Here is a 23,587-nt window from a genome sequence, read left to right as displayed (position 1 = left end):
CTCTAATTTATTAGGGATCATTTCAGGAATAAAAATATTTTCTGCCAAAATATCTCAGGGCTATAAATAGATTTCTAAACCAAAATCATTCATTATTCACATTTCCAACTAGAGAAAAGCCATTTTCTCTCTGACGGATCTTCGGGTTTTATACCAAAACGTGAGTAACTCTTTATAATATTGTTAGAAAGCTTTATACGTGTCTATAACATGTTTTAGAAGGCTAAAACATGAAATCTAGGAGTTTACACCTCGAGGTGTTCTTGAGCGGTAAACTCCCGAAACGAAGCCAAAACCGACACATGTGTTATGATAAGGCCTTAGACGTTTATGTATGCGTGTTAGGGACAATAAAACAAGCCAAAAGCCACCCAAGATTGGGAGTTTACGGCCCAAAACTCTCTTAGGCCGTAAACTCCATATTCTAACATTACATGGTGTTTTGAGGACACTAGGACTTTAGGACTTGTATCTAGACTATTTCCCCAAGTAGAACAAGGTCTTAAACACATCAAATGACACAAATCAAACTGAGTTTACGGCCCAAGAGAAGCTTAGGCCGTAAACTCCATAATAATGGACAAAAGTGTGGTTTCAAGATACCTAAAGCCCTAGACCCCTTGATGAAATTGTTTCCTACAAAAATGAGGAACCTAAATACATAAAAATCACTCATCAAGGTGAGTTTACGGCCAAGAGAATGTTCTTGGGCCGTAAACTCAAAAGGATGGCACCAAAGTGTGCCTAGGGTTCTCATTTGCTTTAAACAATTGTCTAGAACATATCCCACAAGTTCAAGAGGCTTGAAAGCAACTAAAACCCACCATACTTAGAGTTTACGGCCGTAAACTCTAAGGGTAATAGCCTTGAGGCCGTAAACTCCTAATTGGAGTACTTCTAGACCTTAAACTCTTCCAAGGACTTAGCCACTAAGTTAGAAAAATCCTAGAAAGCATTTGGGACTTCAAAACACACCAGACACACATGTTTGGGAGTTTACGACCGTAAACTCAATAGTTTACAACCGTAAACTCACTACTAGAAAAAAGGCCTTTTACGATGCTCATTACGCGTCGTAAAACGCTCAGACGACGCGCAAATGCGCGTCAAGGAAGGCCCTGTCATAAAGAGAGATGACGCGCTTTTGCGCGTCGTCTATAGACGACGCGCATTTACGACGCGCGGTTATGACACGCAATGCGTATCAAGAAAGGGTTGTCATAAAGGAAGACGACACGCATTTGCGTGTCGTAACCTTACGACGCGCGTGTTTATGACACGCAATGCGTATCAAGGAAGTACCAGTCAAGAAAGGCCATGTCATAAATGAAGACGACACACATTTTTGCGTATCGTAATTTTAATTTTTTTAAAAAAAATATATATTTATATATTTATTAATTTATAAATTAAATTTGCATTTAATCTCTCATAATAGAAATAAAATACCATATACAAAAAATACAATCCATTGCATAATATAAAATAAAATACCATATACAAAAAATACAATCCATTGCATTTAATTTGTATGTATAACAAAGACACATGTGTTAAACTTGTTACCATTAACATCTAATCATATGGATTCGAGTGTTAAACTTGGTACCATTAATATCTGATTCATAAGTCCTTTCAACAAGATTGTTACCTGCATAAATGAAAACAAATAGGAACATTAACAGCCCAGCATGCTCAAGCCTCATCAATACAACAAAGGAGACAAAAGTAATGTAATAAGCCAAACATTAAAACCAAACATTAATATAAGAGATGAGAAATCTTTTACCTGAATATAAATAGCACCAAAAAAACCACCATTTCCAAGCTGGAATTGAGTCCGATGCAATGTAACTAAAAAAACACAAATCACTCTCAAATTTCACTTACCCCTTTCACTTTCACATAACACCAACCAACCTACTTATAAGTTGCTAATTATCTAGGCTATTTTTCTTTTTCTCTTGATCAAAATAACATGTTTATGCCCAAGTCAATTACAGAATTGTATTCCTTAGTATCATGTGGACACAACAGATGCTGAAAAAATTGAATAATTTATCTTTTGCTGCAATTGGATCATACAAAGCTAGACACACTTTTATATGTTTCAAACATAAACTTATTGTGTAATGAGGATCCAAATGGAATAATTCAGCCACCCCATACTCCTTTGTTCTATCTCGCCTCTATAATTTATTTCACCGTTCAAGAGAAGGGTATAAGGGGTTTCATAGGCATTATGAATTAATTTATCCTTTATTCTACTTCCCTTATTTGAATTAAACAATCTCATCATAAAACGTTCAACATTTCAACATATTATACGACCTAATGCACTAAAATTCAAGTGATGTAAAACAATAAAAGTTGCTTTGAAAGTTCATAAATAAAAAAAATTACCTTTTCAAATTCTGCATAAACTTGTGCAGGAGCTATGGTCATCAAAGTTGATAAAGCAAGTACTGTAGCTTCTTGTTCCAAATGACTAGTACTCATCAACCCCATTGGTCCAGGCAAACCCTACATATTATACCACAACCAAGGGTTAATAATAATTAATAATATATAAAAGATAAGATAAAAAGTAATCAATAAAAAAATATCAACACTCGGAATCAATGATTCCACAGGTAAAAAAAACTTACATTGGAATCAGAACGCTGCAAAGGGCTTCTGGAATCAGCTTCTAGAAGGTGACCTACTCCTACGTGGAGGAGACCTGCTTCTGTGTAATCCATCAGTTTATTGACACATCACATGATAAGGGCATTCTAGTCTTTTCAACACTAGTACTTCTATGTAAGTAACAAACACATATAGAATAGTGAATAGTCCATCAGGGCATTCTAGTCTTTTCAATTCATTAGGGACCCACAGTGGTGCCTTGAATTTGTATGAAACAAGACCAAATGCTGGTAATGAGACCACACCCGTCCCACTGAAATGCCTTACAATAGGTGGATGCTCACATTCATTGCCTGAAACAAAAATAAAAAACAATAATAATAAATTAGTAATGCAACTCGTAAATTTTATAACTATAAAAAAAGGTTGTTTCTCAACCTGAAAAATCCAAGGAGATTTATATGATATATATGAATGACCTGTAGTAGGAGTGTGAAGGGAATGAAAAGTTAGAAAAAAAGCATCAAGATCTTTCAAGGTGGGCCCCATGGGAATTCTATATATTGGGTACCTGATAAAAAGCATCAAAAAAGGGCCATTTAGTAGTATCATATTATGTAAGAAAGAGCAAGTAGCAAAGACCATATTAAGAATCTGTTTGATTGGATGGAATGGAATGGAATCACAAAGGAATGGAATGAGTTGTGATCATATTTGGTTGGTCTGTAGCAATGGAATGAACCATTCCATTCCTTCCCAAACTCTAGTACTTATTAGCAATCATACCAAGCGACAGAAAGCCAACTAGATGGAAACAAGTCACAACTTCTTAGACTTTTCAATTCAGGGAAACGTTGTGCAAGATCAAGTATCTGTTGCAACAAGAAAACAGAACTAAACTAATTATCCAAAGATTTATAAATATAGAATAAAACCCACTTTCTTTGTTTTTTTTAAAGCTAACCTTATCACACAAAGGTTCTCTGCCCAAAGGCTGACTATGTTCCATGTACTCAAATATCAAGCAACTTTGAGTGGTGGCAGAATCACTATCATCACTAGAAAAGTCTTCTTGAACTACATTGTTCTCATCATTCATTGACAAATGATCTATTCGGTGAAGAATGTCATTCTTTGGGTGATGATTATTACTCTTCTCCCTTAGATAATGTAAAGAACCCTTTTCCTGTTCATAATCACTGCTCCCATCACTACTTGAATCCGTAAATGAGTTATCATCAATATCCTCAGTTAGTTGCCTGTAAAGCAACATAATAACTAGATTATTTAAATTTCATAAAGAAGCGTAATAGATGCTACTAGTTGAAAAGGAGCCTGACATAACCCTAAACAAGAAAGAGGAAGAAAGGAAGATATTTACTGTTCCAGTACCTGGAATTTATTGAAGACTTCAAAGGGTCTACATATATTTGAATTCCAGATAAATAAGGCACATAATATTGGATCACATAATTAGCTTCATTCAATATTAAAGGAACTCCAGCACCATAAGCACTCCACTCCTTGAAAGATTCCCACAAATCACCAAAAACAAAGTATGGTTGATATTCCACATCACTTGTCCTCCATCCTCTCATAGTTCTCTGCTGCCATAAAGTTCAAGTAAAATCATTATTTGGATCAAATACACAACTACAATACCCCTGTTTATACATGATTACTGAACATTAACCATTTTATTGTACTCTAATTCTTTTTGGAAGATGATGTGCTTTAGCAGAAACACATATATTTTGATTGTCAAAATATGGAATCCTTGATTAAACAATAGAAATATAACATCAAAGGCAAACTCTGTTCTGTAACGACCCGTTCCCGGTATGTTGATTTATTGGTAATTATAGTGAGTTTTTCAAGAGGGACTCGGCGAGTTCTAGCCTGACTCGCCGAGAAGGGTCGCGCCTGAGGGCACGCGTGAGCCGGGGACTCGGCGAGTCCATATCCCTGACTCGGCGAGTCCATCTGTCTGGGTGAAACCCTAAAATCCCCGGGTTGCCCACTATTTATACCACCTTATAGCCCCCATCCTCGCCTCCCTCACCCTGAGAACGCAGTGTTAGAACCCTAAACCTCCCTTGAAGAGCTTATATGTGTTTTGGTGCCATTTTGTGAAGGTGTGAAGAAGGAGAAGAAGGAAGAAGCAAGGATAAGTGTTGTAGTGCAAAGATCCAAGGCCAAATCAGAGTTAATTGAGGTATTTTCGGAGTTCCATCTTGTTATATGCTTTAAACTTCCATTAGAGCTCTCCTAAGAGCTAGTTGATGCTTGTTCCAAGCCTTACACTTGCATGAACGCCTTATTAAGTCGAAATAGCTATGGATCTGAATGTTGGGGTGTTGTAGAGCCCAGATCTACTGTCTTTTTGGAGTTATATTGCATGATAACCATAGATCTACCCATTTTGTGCATCTTTTAGCCTTATTTCCCTTATTCATGAGGTTGTACACGTAAAGTTGGAAACTTTACGTGGTAAATCAGCTTATTGGACCCAGATCTATCAATTGTATGTGTTGGATTCAAACAAAATCAAGTAAAAATCAGTTGCATGGCGGCAACTCGTCGACTCGGAAAAACGACTCGGCGAGTTGGGTCGCGAGTTCCCGATTCCTTCGTTTTTACCAGTGTCGAGTGAACCCAGTGAGCTAGAGAGTGGACTCAGCGAGTTGAGGGTGAACTCAGGGATGGGGGGACTCGGCGAGTTGTTCATCAACTCGGCGAGTCCAAGGCAATCTTCTTAAAGATCAAGAGCAACTCGTCGAGTTTGTTCATCCGGCTCGGCGAGTCGGATGAAGATTGTCTGAGTTCTTGGATCAAGAGGGTACTCGTCGAGTCGATGCCAGACTCGACGAGTAGCAGTGAGTAAGAGTGAAAAGTGAGAGTGGGACTCGGCGAGTTGGGTGGCCCAACTCGGTGAGTCAGCCCAAAAGATAATTGACTTTGACCGAGGGTAAAAGAGTCATTTTACCCCAAGCGCAGTGTTTCGTATTTGATTGAGTGTGTTTATGGACTTGTAGCCGAGGAGATTCAGGAGCAGCCGCCATTAGCTTTCCGAGTCACACACTCAGCAGCCAGCTTACGAGGTGAGTTTCCTTCCAGTAGGAACGGGTCTAAGGCCACAATGCCGGCCCGTTCAGTTAGTAGTAGTTTCCGGATTTAGGTCCGATGCAGTAGTTAGTATGTTCGATGCCTTCGTGGCTCGAACAGGATTTGTGTGCTATGTTTCATGTGTTAAGTATTATGTGTTCCGGGCCACGGCCCGATGTAGCATGTCGTATATGTGTTATGCTAGTTGATGTGTTATGCTATGCCATGATCAGTCAGTCAGTTCCGGACTTCGGTCCGATGCAGTTAGTTCCGAACTTCGGTCCGATGCAGGGGACAAGGTCCCAGTCAGTTCCGGACTTCGGTCCGATGCAGTCAGTTCCGGACTTCGGTCCGATGCAGTCAGTTCCGGACTTCGGTCCGATGCAGTCAGTTCCGGACTTCGGTCCGATGCAGTTAGTTCCGAACTTCGGTCCGATGCAGGGGACAAGGTCCCAATCAGTTCCGGACTTCGGTCCGATGCAGTTTCCGGGCTTCGGCCCGATGCAGTGGGAAAGGCCCAATATGTGTTATATGTTATTGTATGGTATGTGGTAGTTTGGGGGAGCTCACTAAGCTTCGTGCTTACAGTTTCAGTTTGGTTTCAGGTACTTCCGCAAGCTAAGGGAAGAGCTCGGGGTGACAGCATTGGACACACCACAACATAGCTTTTATCCTGGGGATGTCTTTTGATGTTTTGGAATGATGTTGTATGATACAGTTTTCCGCACAATATTTTATTATGTTTTGGGGATACATCGCGTATGTTTTATGTTATGATACTTATATTATGGTTTTGATTATATTGAAAAACGAAAATTTTTGGGTCGTGTTATTGGGTCGTTTCAAGTTGGTATCAGAGCCCTGGTTTGAGGGATTCGGATACACTTATGGGTGTATCTGAACTCAAACTAAGGGAAATAAAAGATTTTAGTAAAATAAAAATGTTTTACAAAAAGAATTTTGAAAGCACTTGGAGAGAAAGAATTGTTTTTAACAAGCTAGAGGTGTGTGCATGCGGTCAGCCGAGCTCAAGTAAGTACTTCCAAATTACCCATACAAGTTATTTGTTCAGTTTCAGTTTCAGTAGAACAGCATGGTAGTATAGGGCTAAGGATCTAGGAGAATGCCTTATGTGCCTGCTTCTGTGTTACAGCTTTATGAGTATTGCATGCTAGAATTGAGTAGACAGCAGTAGGATAGCCTGTTTAGGTTATGCCTGATAGTATGAGCTTAGCATCCTATGCTAGTGCAGTTTCTTGTTATAAGAATAGTTTTTCCTGAGTCTATTTCCCTTGTCCGAATGCTGCTTGCTTCGTGCTTGGTGGGGTTCTGAGTACTAGGAGTTAGCCATTAGGTGAACACGTCACACCACATGTAATCAGATTTGAATAATCCCAGAGTGCTGGAACTGGCCCTATTGCGCAGCTCTTGTTTGATTCCAACCGTTGTAGGGACGTATCTTTTACTTGAAGGATTATCTGATCCTCATCACATGTGATGGTGTTTAGGTGGTGGCTAGCTGGCATTATGAGGAGACCTACAGCAGCTGAGGACCAGTAGTGTTGAGCTTGAGGTTTCTCTAGGGCAAGCCTAGGATGAGAGTAGCAGAGAATGGCAGTAGTAGAAGTGACTTGGTGGAGTCAAGGCAGTTCTTGAGGAAAGTATGGATAGATGTGGAAGGTAGTAGGGGCCCATACTACTGAAAGCAGAGGATCCGTACTCGAATCAAGGAAGGCCAAGACAAGACCAGGAAGCTAGTAGTAGTATCATGATCCCTTGAGATATTTCAGTGTTTTGATGTGGTTATGATATGTTTCAGAATGGTAGTTTTGCATCCGAGACCAGCAGTCGGCAGCTCAGATGCCGGAGGGGGATCAGGATCGGGATCAGGCCCGGAGGTCGGGCAGATGGATGAGCAGACTAGAGAGTTCCTTTATTCTGAGGTTACCCGCATCATACTGGAGCAGACTCCTGTGATCTTCGGTTCGATCAAGGAGGGTATTTTAGAGCTGATGGATGAGAGATTGAGTACTTTCCGTGCTGAGATGGCGGCCGTGATGGGGTCTCGCACACTTACGTTCAGGGAGTTCAGGGCATGCGGGGCTCCAGACTATCATGGGGCGCGGGACCCCATAGCAAGTACCAGATGGTTGGCGGATGTGGCCAATGCTTTCCGCACTAGCAGGTGTCCCGAGGGGGACAAGGTCAGATTGGCGTCCTATCTTCTGAAGGACAGGGCACAGGATTGGTGGGAGGAGGTCGGACATGCCATCGGGGATGATGCGGCATTGGATGCCATGACCTGGGCTGATTTCTCTACCAGGTTCAGGGCGGAGTTTGCACCAGTCATTGAGGTGCAGCAGTTAGCTAGGGAGTTTCAGGACCTTACCCAGACTACAGAGATAGTGGTGGAGATCACCGCCAAGTTCAGGGAGAGGGCCCTTCTTGTTCCTCAGTATGCAGCCGATGAGGAGATGAAGAAGGCCCGTTATCATGAGATGCTGCGGAGTGACATTCGCATGTTTGTGAGCCGGTCCAGTTGTAAAACGCTGGACGACATGATTGCCAGAGCTAGAGAGAGGGAGATTGATCTCGAGATGGAGAAGAAGAGGAAACCGGAGGCGTTTTCGGGTTCAGGCAGTGTGGGCAAAAAGCCCAAGGTTTCAGATCACAGGTCTAGGGGTCAGCAGAGCCACGGTCGGTGTGGCAAGTGTGGGAGATTGCACGAGGGGGCGTGCAAGGCAGGGAGTTCCGGCTGCTACAAGTGCGGTCGGACTGGGCATTTGAGTAGGGATTGTATGGCCCCTGCTACTACGGTTACAGCATCAGATCTGATTTGCTTTCAGTGCAATCAGAGGGGACATAAAAGGTCCCAGTGTCCCAGTTTAGCTGCAGCAGGGAAGGTGGTTGCACCTGCCCCTGCCACCTTGAGGATTACGGATGGCCGGCAGGGCCGATCTGATGCGCCAGTGGCGAAGAGCAGGGCATTTTAGATGACAGCAGAGGAGGCACGAGCGACTCCTGATGTGGTGACGGGTATGTATCTTTCCTCCATCTCTTAATTGTTATAATATCGTTTGAATATTACTTGATGATATGTTTTATTTAGGGTCGTTCTCGGTGAACGGCATCCCTGCTTTGGTATTGTTCGATTCGGGGGCTACCCGATCATTTGTATCGCTTGCGCTTAGCAAGAGATTTAGCAGAGCTCCAGGGGAGCTGGATTGTCCATTAGAGGTTGAGATAGCAGATGATAGGACCGTGAGGGTCGGCAGAGTACATAGAGGGTGTTCCCTTCAGATATTTGATGAGCAGTTTTCAGTGGACCTGGTTCCTATTCCCCTGCGTGGGAATAAAGTTATTGTGGGCATGGATTGGCTGAGCCCCAATGGGGCGGTGATTGATTGTGAGCTTCAGCTAGTGAGGGTTCGCACTCCCAGTGGGGGAGAGATAGTGATTCAGGGCGAGAGGCCCCAGCGAGGACCGATCTTTTGTTCCGCCGCAAGGGCGAGGCGCTATGTTCAGCAGGGTTGCGCCGGTTTTGTAGCTTACATCTTGGATGCCCAGAAGAAGGGCAAGACGACGATTGATGATGTTCCTATTGTTCGTGACTACCCGGATGTGTTTCCCGAGGATTTGCCGGGGATACCTCCAGAGAGGCAGGTTGAGTTCAGGATCGACCTAGTTCCTGGTGCGGCTCCGATAGCCAAAGCACCGTATCGACTTGCTCCCCCTGAGATGCAGGAGTTGTCTACATAGCTTCAGGAGCTGTTAGACAAGGGTTTCATTTTGGCCGAGCAGTTCGCCTTGGGGAGCGCCAATCTTATTTGTGAGGAAGAAGGATGGGTCGCATCGTATGTGCATTGATTATCGGGAGTTGAACAAAGTAACGGTGAAGAATCGTTACCCACTTCCGAGGATAGATGACTTGTTTGATCAGCTTCAGGGAGCGTCTTGGTTCTCCAAGATCGATCTATGCTCCGGTTATCATCAGATGAGGGTTAGAGATGAGGATGTACAGAAGACTGCTTTCAGGACCCGGTATGGTCATTATGAGTTCGTGGTGATGCCATTTGGGCTCACCAATACCCCAACTGCGTTCATGAATCTCATGAACCGCGTGTGCAGACCGATGCTGGATCGGTCGGTGATTGTGTTTATAGATGACATCTTGGTGTATTCCAAGACACAGGGGCAGCACGAGGAGCACCTGCGGGAGGTGTTGGAGACTTTGAGGAGGGAGAGACTTTTCGCAAAGTTCTCCAAGTGTGAGTTCTGGTTGCGCGAGGTGCAGTTTTTTGGTCATCTCGTCAATCAGAAGGGTATTTTGGTAGATCCGGCCAAGATTGAGGCCGTGATGCAGTGGGAGGTCCCGAGGTCTCCATCTGAGATTCGGAGCTTCCTGGGGCTGGCAGGGTATTATCGGAGATTTATTCAGGACTTCTCCAAGATAGCAGTGCCGCTCACCCGGCTAACCAAGAAGTCGGTGGTTTTTCGTTGGGGGCCTGGGCAACAGGCGGCGTTCGAGACCCTCAGGCAGAGTGTAACACCGTAAATTTCAAGACAAAATTTTCATTTAAAATAATCATTTTACTCTTAGAAACACTTGTTTAAAATCTTATTCATAGTCGATTTACAAAACATAACTCCATTTTCACTTGCATAGAAAACCAGGATCCTCCAAAATATGACTCTTTCTCTGGTGTGTACAATCAAGCCGGTGCCGTCCCGTGATACTGAAAGAAACCTGAAAAACATCAAACAAAACACTGTAAGCACGAAGCTTAGTGAGTTCGCCAAAATACCACACATAACACATATTAGCCACTCGAGGCTATAACTCTATGGGTCCATGCACCCAAACTCTGTGAACCCTCAGGTTCTAACTCTGGGAACCTTCCGGTTCCAACTCTATAAACATGCACAACATAAATCACATAGAAATAATGCAGTACAACACATAACATACATAGCATACAAATACTTTATCACATAACTCTGGTTACCTACTCAAGGTAAAGTATAGTGAGAAGACTCACCTAGCAAGCAGAAAGAAGATATCCCCACACTTGAATCTCGAACTCGCCACCGCCTAACACGTAAGGCAAATACTCTCATGAATATAACTCTCGAGGCTAGAATAAATCCTCTCATAACACCCTCTTGTGGGTAAAAGACTATTCTACCTCTCTCTTGGCCCAAAGGCCACATCGCTGTCCAAACCCTAAAAGTCAACGGCCAACCCTTGGTCGAAATCAAAGTCCTCAGTCTAAGTCAACCCTTGACTGACTCTACTCGCCGAGTCAACCCTGTGAGTCGTCGAGTTCCCATAATCAGAACTTCCCCATATCGCGACTCAACTCGTCGAGTCACCACGAGACTCGCCGAGTCTCACAACTCTGAGTCCACTCACACCCAACTCACCGAGTCATCCCTTGACTCACCGATTCTCGACTCAACCAGGAAATATTTGGGACTCTTCGACAAGACTCGCCGAGTCCAAATGGACTCGTCGAGTCCAAGGCTATCTTCAACCTACTCGCCGAGTTGTTCTTCCAACTCGTCGAGTTCCAGGCCATCTTCAAGCAACTCGTCGAGTCGCCCCAAGTGACTCGTCGAGTACCACCGGTCTGAATCCATACAGAAGCGTCTCAGGCCATGAAATTGATCCAAAACATAGATCTAGTCTCCTACCACTCATCCATCACGTAAAGTGGCAAACTTTACGTGAATCCAAAGAGATCTAAGCCGTTTGCACATTGGGGCTAGGGTTTGGGACATGTAAGCTTCACTAAACACTCCAACACAGGGACTTTCATGCTCTCTGATTCTTCTCCCTTCCAGATATGAGGTAGCAACCTCAGATCTAACCTCTAGACTTCCCATTTCATCCATAGACAATTTCTCACAAACCCCAAAATGAAGAAACAACATAATCAACAGGTGAAAAACGAGATACTACCTCTAAGTGATGCCCCAACTGCAATGCAATTCGAATCCAAGCAAAGCCCCTTGCTCCAAGCCTTCAATCTTCCCAAAATTCCTCCAACCATTACTTTCTCCAAGCTCCAATCCACTCAAAAATGGTGCTTCTCCGCGATTTAAGGTTTTCTGGGGCTCAAGGGGGTGATAAAGAGGCTGGGAGGAAGACATAATGATCATTATATAAGGCTCAACCCCGAGAATTAGGGTTTTCTCCACTCAGCGCCTACTCGCCGAGTCCAATACACTGACTCGCCGAGTCGGCCACTTAACACGCGACCAAGTCGCGATTCTACTCGCCGAGTCCACACATGGACTCGCTGAGTCGCTCTTTCCCAATCTACTCTTTTAGCCCTTCAACTCTACTCTTGATATTCCGGGATGTTACAATTCTCCCCCACTTAAATTAGGGTTCGCCCTCGAAGCCTACAACAACTCAACTCCAGAAATACTCCCACAACGTGCCACCTGGCCTTAATCGGACCAGATCTCACAAGGCATACCCATCGAAACTCGAACACACTTTTCCTTTCCTTACGGTGTCCTGACCACTGTCTCGAACCGGGCACCGGATGTACCCTCTGATAACCACACTCAACGATCCGAGAATTACCCATGAAACATCACTGACCCAAATCTCAACAATCACTCGACCCATAAGAGTTAGAAGCCATGAACCATCGGATCCCCGATCCGAATCCCATTCTATCCAATCCGTGACGACAGAAAGGCCCACTCTTTAATCCCAGAGCAACTCTCATGAGTCCTCTTCTTGCAATCAAGCACCCAAGCCGTACCAACCTTCGCACTCTTGGGTTAGGAGAACCCGTCGCACTGATGACATCTCTAACATTCCCAGGAGACACCACCACTACGCACACGGCCCTTGATCAGAATCAAGCTGGGAGTCCCAGACTCCATCCCTACATCCATCCTGATACTCTTGGCTCTACACCCGTGGAATCCCTTCCGCATCCTCAGCAAACATCCCATCATGATGTCATTCCATACCACTGTCACAGACACAATGTTCGACCATCATACTCCAAATCATCCATTCTCACTACAACTTCCACTTCCGCGAATCGACACTTTCCTCAGCAAATGAGGGCCCGACACTTCCTCCCATACAACAGCACAAAGGGTGGCATACCAATGCACTAATGATGGCTGTTGAAATAGGATAACTCAACCAAGGATAAATACGTGCCGCAACACCCTACGAAATCTAATACACATGCCCGAAGCATGTCTTTGAGCGTCTGAATCGTTCACTCCTTCCGAGGTGTCCTCATACATCATCATGATAGGCTCTAGCTCATCTCATATCCCTCTTCAAGACTAGTCACCGGGTCAGCTTTTGACTCCACAGCTGAGCCTCCAAAGGTCGCCCAAATCATGATCCAAATATCCCACTAACTTCCTCCCCGTGACCACTATCCCAGCCCCGTGACACGCAAGTCACGAAATTCTCTTTTCCTTATGCAAGAAAGTACAATCCAACCGAGGATCATCTCCACTCTGATCTCTGGTTTCTGCTGCGCATATCCCTTGCGCATCTCACCACATTCCCCGACAGAGACGGGGACCCCAGTCTCGCCCCCAGTCCAACATCCAGGCTCCAAAAACTCAATACTAGGGCTACTCAAGCCCAATACTCTTCCACATCATACACTGATCGGAGAACATTCCATCATCACACTCTCTTGCCATCTAGTGAGCACTACGGCTCCGCGCGGTATGACAACACCCTCTGACTAGTGAGTACTACGGCTCCCCGCAGTATCACAACACCCTCTGACTAGTGAGTACTACGACTCTCCGCAGTATCAGAACACCCTCTGACTAGTGAGTACTACAGCTCCCCGCAGTATCACAACACCCTCTGACTAGTGAGTACTACGGCTCCCCGCAATATGACAACACCCTCTGACTCTACTAGTTCGTGCTCCACAGACTATCATAGGCGGCTACCCATACTCGTCTCGAATATTCATCACAGACTCTGGAGGCAATCGTCATAACAGATGCCCACCCTTGCGAAGATCCACTCTCCCAAGTAATCTCCCTGGATGCCCATACTCGAAGGCTCTCACTAGATCCATAGATATCTGATATACCACAAGTCGTCTCAACTCAAGATTCACGAATAACTTTGAAATAAAGATATCAATACCTGGATACCTCGGAACACCCCCACCGAACATCACAAGATCCTGCCACAACCACAGATCTCCTGCTCCAAGCACCATATAGATGCAATAATACATTCCCTCTGAACCCCATAACTAGATCTTCATTTTTTTCCAAGTTGCAACTTCGGTGTATTCAATTTCTCAATTACAATACGAAGAAACGCTAACGCTACGAAATACGCTGATAATTCTCCGAAACCCTTTTTCCCGCCGCTCAAAATCCAAACAAGGATATGCATACCGACCCGGGAGTTGGCTGCCCAATCATTCTTTATCTACTTGCCCCAACACTGACCAATACCAAATTCCTGACTAATAAACACCTGTCGTGGAGACATTCATCCCTCTCAAACAAGTACTTCCCGTATTAACTCACTCTGACCCCTTTCCTCGATCACCGACATCTCTAGTCTCATGATTTCTTACCTCATATCTCTATACTCCACTTATAACTGCTCTTGACAAATCTCTGCTTTCTTACATACGGCACCCGGTTCTCCCCCACTTAGGGATCGAACCATCACCAAATAGCATGCAACTAACCCATAACTATATTCTCCAGCAAAATCGCACCTGCCCCTGGAAAGTGCTACACAGTGCCCGATAATCCCCCATTAAGGAAATGAATCGACCTCATATACTCTGAACCTATGATGAACTCCTCAAGAACTTCTCGTCACGTCTGCCTCTAGTCGTTCCAAATCTCGTACTAATTTAGTACCAAACAACTCAACTGCTCGATAACATCCCTGGCTCATAGACTGAACCATAAAATCATCGTACCCCTCACCTCAACTCATTAACCAACGCTCCAACACCGGGATCATCCCAAGAACAGGAACCCACTCCCAAATTCAACACCCCATGGATAGCAAACTCTCGGCACCGCTGAACTCGACTGAACTCCCCGCTGATACCACTACCGTACACCCGACTAAACTCAATTAGGTATAGTGTGGCCCTCGACTATCTTAGTCCCAACTGACTATCTGCTCATGATAGATCACTGCCTCGCGGCACACATGTTACCTGATACTCTGGGGGGAAATCATCATCAATGACGACCTGCATGGTTTACCCCTAAACCCAAAACCAAAACATCATGCTTCTCATATTCTCACACTTACATAATTAGTACCTCCCCGATCATAAGAGGTGACATCTCCTTTATCAACTGATCACTCAACTCAGATCGAAATTCTCCCTTCCACTGACTCCTTACTAGAATACTCTGAGGGACTCTCGATCTCCCTCTCAAGGGACGCCTCTTCGAACTTACTCGTGACCGAATAACCGGAGAACCACAAACATCATTCACTACGAACCATGGTACTCCTTCCACGACATCTCTTCTCAATATGGCCCGATGTATGGTACCCTAACCATGACATTACTCCCCAATTCGCTCCGATGTAAGGTACCCGGACCATAACATCACTCCTCAATCTGCTCTGATGTATCGTACCCGAACCATAACATCACTCCTCAATCTGCCCTGATGTATGGTACCCGAACCATAACATCACTCCTCGATCCGTCCTGATGTATGGTACCCGAACCATAACATCACTCCTCGATCCGCTCTGATGTATGGTACGCAAACCATAACATCACTCCTCAATCTGCCCTGATGTATGGTACCCGAACCATAACATCACTCCTCGATCCGTCCTGATGTATGGTACCCGAACCATAACATCACTCCTCGATCCGCTCTGATGTATGGTACGCAAACCATGACATCGCTCCTCAATCTGCTCTGATGTATGGTACCCGAACCATAACATCACTCCTCAATCTGCCCTGATATATGGTACCCGAACCATAACATCACTCCTTGATCCGCTCCGATGTATGGTACGCAAACCATAACATCGCTCCTCAATCTGCTCTGATGTATGGTACCCGAACCATAACATCACTCCTCAACCTGCCCTGATGTATGGTACCCGAACCATAACATCACTCCTCGATCCGCTCCGATGTATGGTACTCAAACCATAACATCACTCCTCAATCTGCTCTGATGTATGGTACCCGAACCATAACATCACTCCTCAACCTGCCCTGATGTATGGTACCCGAACCATAACATCACTCCTCGATCCGCTCCGATGTATGGTACTCAAACCATAACATCACTCCTCAATCTGCTCTTTAGAACCTTCAGAATACTCCCTGTATCAAGTATGGGTCCTCTGCTTTCAGTAGTACGGGCCCATACTACCTGCCACATCTACCCATTCTTTCCACACGGACCATCCCAGAGCTTCTAAATAGCTGCTCGACCTGCTCTTTCACCAATCCCATCGCGCGTGCTCGCTCCCCAGCGAAATTCTCTATTCTACAAGCGCACTCATCTGGATAGGGTTATTCCCTAGGCTCTTCCGTCGTCCTCCCACTTCTTTGCTATCAGCTGCTGAAGAGCTCCTAATGATGCCAGCCATCTACCTCCTGAATATCGTCATATTCACTTGGTAGCTGACTCCCATCATCGAGAGTTCCACAAAGCACAAAGGAAGCAGCATTCGAGCATCGAAGGATACATAGGACCCCTCTCTGTGATAACTCCACCTTCTCAGCTCGTCCTCGAAAGTACCACCGAACTCTGTAACTCTACCCCTCATGGGTTCTAACTGGATACTCTCACTCATCACATACTTAAAACATAACACATATAACAATGAGTCCTAGGCTAAGGCATCACAAATCAGGCCACTCTAGTCCTAACATATGAAATACCTAGCCTGTCTCTAGCATGCAATAATATCTCATAAAGTGCATCATACATATCTCATAACACAAAAATAAGGGTATTTTGGGAAATCACCGTTCGGGCTCTGGCTGATTGTACACACTGCTCCTTCTTGCTTTCTCTTTGAACTCTTATTCACTTTTAGAAAATTATTTCTTTAAAAACTTTTCGTACTTCCTCAGTTTGAGTCCAAATTTACCCGAAGGCGCATCCGAATCCCTCAAACCAAGGCTCTGATACCAACTTGTAACACCGTAAATTTCAAGACAAATTTTTCATTTAAAATAATCATTTTACTCTTAGAAACACTTGTTTAAAATCTTATTCATAGTCGATTTACAAAACATAACTCCATTTTCACTTGCATAGAAAACCAGGATCCTCCAAAATATGACTCTTTCTCTGGTGTGTACAATCAAGCCGGTGCCGTCCCGTGATACTGAAAGAAACCTGAAAAACATCAAACAAAACACTGTAAGCACGAAGCTTAGTGAGTTCCCCAAAATACCACACATAACACATATTAGCCACTCGAGGCTATAACTCTATGGGTCCGTGCACCCAAACTCTGTGAACCCTCAGGTTCTAACTCTGGGAACCTTCCGGTTCCAACTCTATAAACATGCACAGCATAAATCACATAGAAATAATGCAGTACAACACATAACATACATAGCATACAAATACTCTATCACATAACTCGGGTTACCTACTCAAGGTAAAGTATAGTGAGAAGACTCACCTGGCAAGCAGAAAGCAGATATCCCCACACTTGAATCTCGAACTCGCCACCGCCTAACACGTAAGGCAAATACTCTCATGAATATAACTCTTGAGGCTAGAATAAATCCTCTCATAACACCCTCTTGTGGGTAAAAGACTATTCTACCTCTCTCTTGGCCCAAAGGCCACATCGCTGTCCAAACCCTAAAAGTCAACGGCCAACCCTTGGTCGAAATCAAAGTCCTCAGTCTAAGTCAACCCTTGACTGACTCTACTCGCCGAGTCAACCCTGTGACTCGTCGAGTTCCCATAATCAGAACTTCCCCATATCGCGACTCAACTCGTCGAGTCACCACGAGACTCGCCGAGTCCCACAACTCTGAGTCCACTCACACCCAACTCACCGAGTCATCCCTTGACTCACCGATTCTCGACTCAACCAGGAAATATTTGGGACTCTTCGACAAGACTCGCCGAGTCCAAATGGACTCGTCGAGTCCAAGGCTATCTTCAACCTACTCGCCGAGATGTTCTTCCAACTCGTCGAGTTCCAGGCCATCTTCAAGCAACTCGTCGAGTCACCCCATGTGACTCGTCGAGTACCACCGGTCTGAATCCATACAGAAGCGTCTCAGGCCATGCAATTGATCCAAAACATAGATCTAGTCTCCTACCACTCATCCATCACGTAAAGTGGCAAACTTTACGTGAATCCAAAGAGATCTAAGCCGTTTGCACATTGGGGCTAGGGTTTGGGACATGTAAGCTTCACTAAACACTCCAACACAGGGACTTTCATGCTCTCTGATTCTTCTCCCTTCCAGATCTGAGGTAGCAACCTCAGATCTAACCTCTAGACTTCCCATTTCATCCATAGACAATTTCTCACAAACCCCAAAATGAAGAAACAACATAATCAACAGGTCAAAAACGAGATACTACCTCTAAGTGATGCCCCAATTGCAATGCAATTCGAATCCAAGCAAAGCCCCTTGCTCCAAGCCTTCAATCTTCCCAAAATTCCTCCAACCATTACTTTCTCCAAGCTCCAATCCACTCAAAAATGGTGCTTCTCCGCGATTTAGGGTTTTCTGGGGCTCAAGGGGGTGATAAAGAGGCTGGGAGGAAGACATAATGATCATTATATAAGGCTCAACCCCGAGAATTAGGGTTTTCTCCACTCAGCGCCTACTCGCCGAGTCCAATACACTGACTCGTCGAGTCGGCCACTTAACACGCGACCAAATCGCGACTCTACTCGCCGAGTCCACACATGGACTCGCCGAGTCGTTCTTTCCCAATCTACTCTTTTAGCCCTTCAACTCTACTCTTGATATTCCGGGATGTTACACAGAGATTGTGTGAGGCTCCGATCCTTACCTTGCCAGAAGGAGTAGAGGATTTCGTAGTCTATTGTGATGCATCGATCACAGGTATGGGAGCAGTATTGATGCAGCGAGGCCATGTAGTAGCTTATGTCTCGAGACAGTTGAAGCCTCACGAGGCTAATTATCCTACCCACGATTTGGAGCTGGGGGCAGTTGTGTTTGCCCTCAAGATTTGGAGACATTACCTTTATGGGGTCCGCTGTACTATTTACACGGATCACAAGAGTTTGCGATATCTTATGGATCAGCCGAGTTTGAACATGAGACAGAGGAGATGGTTAGACGTGCTGAAGGACTATGACTGTGAGATCCTTTATCATCCAGGGAAGGCCAATGTGGTGGCCGACGCCCTGAGCCGCAAGGTGTTGACGACCCCTATCAGAGATCTGTGTATGAGGATGACAGTGATCACTACGTTGTTGGAGCGGATCAAGGAGGCTCAGATGGAGGGCCTCAAGGAGGAGAGGCAGAAGTGCGAGAGGATAGTGGACCGAGTAGCTTCGTTTGATTACGACAGTCGGGGTTTGTTGACGGTTCATGGTAGGGTGTGGGTACCGTACTGGGGTGGGGTACGACAAGTATTGATGGACGAGGCTCATAAGTCTCGATTTTCTATCCACCCAGGAGCGACGAAGATGTATCGAGATCTTCGACCTGATTATTGGTGGCCTTGCATGAAGCGAGATGTCGCTTGGTATGTGGAGAGATGTTTGACCTGCTGGAAGGTCAAGGCGGAGCACCAGAGACCTCACGGCAAGATGCAGCCGTTAGACATTCCCGTGTGGAAATGGGGGGATATCACCATGGATTTTGTCACCAAATTCCCCAGGACCGCACGCGGGGTGGACTCGATATGGGTAGTAGTGGATCGGTTGACGAAGAGTGCCCATTTTATTCCGATTCAGGAGAGTATATCGGCGGAAAAGTTAGCCGATATCTATGTGCGAGAGCTGGGATACGTATCTTCCGTTAGCGGAATTCTCGTATAACAACAGTTATCATGCGAGTATTGATCGACCTCCTTTTGAGATGTTATATGGTAGGAAGTGCAGGACCCCGATTTGTTGGGGCGAGGTCGGTCAACGAGTTATAGGGAGCACCGAAGTGGTGCTCAAGACGACGGAATTGATCCAGCAGGTCCGTAGTAGGCTGCAGACTGCGCAGAGTCGGCAGAAGAGCTACGACGACAGGAGGCGTTAGGACTTGGAGTTCCAGGTGGGAGATATGGTTCTTCTGAAAGTCTCACCTTGGAAAGGTGTCATCAGGTTCCGGAAGAGGGGAAAATTGGGCCCCAGATTTATTGGTCCTTTCAGGGTTTTGGCCCGGGTGGGTCGGGTTGCTTATCGGTTAGATCCCCCTGAGGAGCTTAGTCAGATACACAACACCTTCCACGTGTCGCAGTTGAGGAAGTGTTTGGTGGATGAGACAGCAGTCGTTCCCTTAGAGGACATTCAGGTTGATAGCGGCCTAAATTATATCGAGAAGCCGGTCGCGATTCTGGAACGGAAGACCAAGACCTTGAGGAACAAGGTAATTCAGCTAGTAAAGGTGCAGTGGCAGCACCGGAAGGGGTCTGAATGGACGTGGGAGGCTGAAGAGGAAATGAGAGCGCACTACCCGGAGTTATTTGCAGATCCAGCCGTAGCAGACTTCGAGGACGAAGTCTGAGACAAGTGGGGGAGAATTTTAACGACCCGTTCCCGGTATGTTGATTTATTGGTAATTATAGTGAGTTTTTCAAGAGGGACTCGGCGAGTTCTAGCCTGACTCGCCGAGAAGGGTCGCGCCTGAGGGCACGCGTGAGCCGGGGACTCGGCGAGTCCGTATCCCTGACTCGGCGAGTCCATCTGTCTGGGTGAAACCCTAAAATCCCCGGGTTTCCCACTATTTATACCACCTTATAGCCCCCATCCTCGCCTCCCTCACCCTGAGAACGCAGTGTTAGAACCCTAAACCTCCCTTGAAGAGCTTATATGTGTTTTGGTGCCATTTTGTGAAGGTGTGAAGAAGGAGAAGAAGGAAGAAGCAAGGAGAAGTGTTGTAGTGCAAAGATCCAAGGCCAAATCAGAGTTAATTGAGGTATTTTCGGAGTTCCATCTTGTTATATGCTTTAAACTTCCATTAGAGCTCTCCTAAGAGCTATTTGATGCTTGTTCCAAGCCTTACACTTGCATGAACGCCTTATTAAGTCGAAAGAGCTATGGATCTGAATGTTGGGGTGTTGTAGAGCCCAGATCTACTATCTTTTTGGAGTTATATTGCATGATAACCATAGATCTACCCATTTTGTGCATCTTTTAGCCTTATTTTCCTTATTCATGAGATTGTACACGTAAAGTTGGAAACTTTACGTGGTAAATCAGCTTATTGGACCCAGATCTATCAATTGTATGTGTTGGATTCAAACAAAATCAAGTAAAAATCAGTTTCATGGCGGCAACTCGGCGAGTCGGAAGAACGACTCGGCGAGTTGGGTCGCGAGTTCCCGATTCCTTCGTTTTTACCAGTGTCGAGTGAACCCAGTGAGCTAGAGAGTGGACTCAGCGAGTTGAGGGTGAACTCAGGGATGGGGGGACTCGGCGAGTTGTTCATCAACTCGGCGAGTCCAAGGCAATCTTCTTAAAGATCAAGAACAACTCGTCGAGTTTGTTCATCCGGCTCGGCGAGTCGGATGAAGATTGTCTGAGTTCTTGGATCAAGAGGGTACTCGTCGAGTCGATGCCAGACTCGACGAGTAGCAGTGAGTAAGAGTGAAAAGTGAGAGTGGGACTCGGCGAGTTGGGTGGCCCAACTCGGCGAGTCAGCCCAAAAGATAATTGACTTTGACCGAGGGTAAAAGAGTCATTTTACCCCAAGCGCAGTGTCTCGTATTTGATTGAGTGTGTTTATGGACTTGTAGCCGAGGAGATTCACGAGCAGCCGCCGTTAGCTTTTCGAGTCACACACTCAGCAGCCAGCTTACGAGGTGAGTTTCCTTCCAGTAGGAACGGGTCTAAGGCCACAATGCCGGCCTGTTCAGTTAGCAGTAGTTTCCGGATTTAGGTCCGATGCAGTAGTTAGTATGTTCGATGCCTTCGTGGCTCGAACAGGATTTGTGTGCTATGTTTCATGTGTTAAGTATTATGTGTTCCGGGCCACGGCCCGATGTAGCATGTCGTATATGTGTTATGCTAGTTGATGTGTTATGCTATGCCATGATCAATCAGTTAGTTCCGGACTTCGGTCCGATGCAGTTAGTTCCGGACTTCGGTCCGATGCAGGGGACAAGGTCCCAGTCAGTTCCGGACTTCGGTCCGATGCAGTCAGTTCCGGACTTCGGTCTGATGCAGTCAGTTCCGGACTTCGATCCGATGCAGTTAGTTCCGGACTTCGGTCCGATGCAGTTAGTTCCGAACTTCGGTCCGATGCAGGGGACAAGGTCCCAATCAGTTCCGGACTTCGGTCCGATGCAGTTTCCGGGCTTCGGCCCGATGCAGTGGGCAAGGCCCAATATGTGTTATATGTTATTGTATGGTATGTGGTAGTTTGGGGGAGCTCACTAAGCTTCGTGCTTACAGTTTCAGTTTGGTTTCAGGTACTTCCGCAAGCAAAGGGAAGAGCTCGGGGTGACAGCATCGCACACACCACAACATAGCTTTTATCCTGGGGATGTCTTTTGATGTTTTGGAATGATGTTGTATGATACAGTTTTCCGCACAATATTTTATTATGTTTTGGGGATACATCGCGTATGTTTTATGTTATGATACTTATATTGTGGTTTTGATTATATTGAAAAACGAAAATTTTTGGGTCGTGTTATTGGGTCGTTTCATGTTCACTCATAAAAACTGAAAGGCCACCCTCAGGGCTCACTGAATAAGAATTCAAGCTGACTTCATTTGCTTTCAAACATGAATTTTGGAGTAGTGCCAATGGAGAAAGAGAAAACCACAGCTAAAATGTAAAGTAAATTATACTACTAAATTATAAATCAAAAATCTGATTAATTGACTATCGCATACTCAAATTGAATAAACCAAATCTTCCTATAAGTTACTTTACTCCATGATATAACGAATTAGCAATACAAGTATAAACTGAGACGACTAATTTGAATTAATTCAACTCATTTCAATATAAAAGATTAATATCGGTACAGACCTTGGAGAGATGTTGAACAGGAACAGAAGGCGTAACAGTTTCCAAAAACCGTTCAAGATTACACAACGATGATGTTGCCGGCACCGCCACCACTGAGGATTCCAACGGCTCCGGATTTGATGGCTGCATGAGTTGATTCTCCGGCTCCTCCCTGACAGAAGATGTCGTAGATTGGGTCGGAGTAACGTTACTTTGAGCTCTACGGAGGTTCTCTTGATGCTGACGAATCCTTCTCGCTTTCGCCGGCATGTAAAACCTATCCTCTCCACCACTACTACGTCCATGCTGCAATCCAACACCCAACATCTTCACTAAAACCCTAAGTTACAAATCCTTCGATCTCACCAATAAAACCGGTCACGAAAGCTACGATTTGTAGACAAATTTAAAAGTCAATGAGTTTGATTTTGATTCATTTTACTGTTAAAGATAGATTAACAAAAAAAAAGAACAAAACTTTTTGTAAACGAATCGTTAAAACAAGATGAAAATCGGCCGATTAAAGAAGGAGTTGATGGATTCAGAAAAACCCTGCAATTTGACAAAATCAAACGAAATCAAACAAAAGCAACGATTGTATGAGAAATTCAACAAGAGCTGACGAAGAATTAGTCAAATGGGAAGGAGGAAGAGCGGATATCCTTAGACGACGGCTTAGGGTTTGCAGA

The 23,587-nt window shown here is 45.0% G+C and overlaps 1 protein-coding gene across 1 annotated transcript; it reads right to left on the bottom strand.

Moving 5' to 3' along the window:
• Positions 1–2,745: 2,745 nt before the first annotated feature.
• LOC145040828 (uncharacterized) lies at positions 2,746–23,225 on the bottom strand. The gene is made up of 7 exons (XM_078988719.1): positions 22,920–23,225; positions 22,632–22,712; positions 4,021–4,235; positions 3,593–3,887; positions 3,415–3,500; positions 3,108–3,199; positions 2,746–2,981 (listed from the first exon to the last, which is right to left on the bottom strand). Exons 1-7 carry the CDS (start codon positions 23,223–23,225, stop codon positions 2,746–2,748), a joined length of 1,311 nt encoding a protein of 436 aa, XP_078844845.1.
• Between the last annotated feature and the right edge of the window lie 362 nt (positions 23,226–23,587).

The sequence above is a fragment of the Lactuca saligna genome, chromosome 4, assembly GCF_052625555.1.
Source record: "Lactuca saligna cultivar CGN05327 chromosome 4, ASM5262555v1, whole genome shotgun sequence".
Lineage (NCBI taxonomy): Eukaryota > Viridiplantae > Streptophyta > Magnoliopsida > Asterales > Asteraceae > Lactuca > Lactuca saligna.
This window is presented reverse-complemented; position numbering and strand designations above follow the sequence as displayed.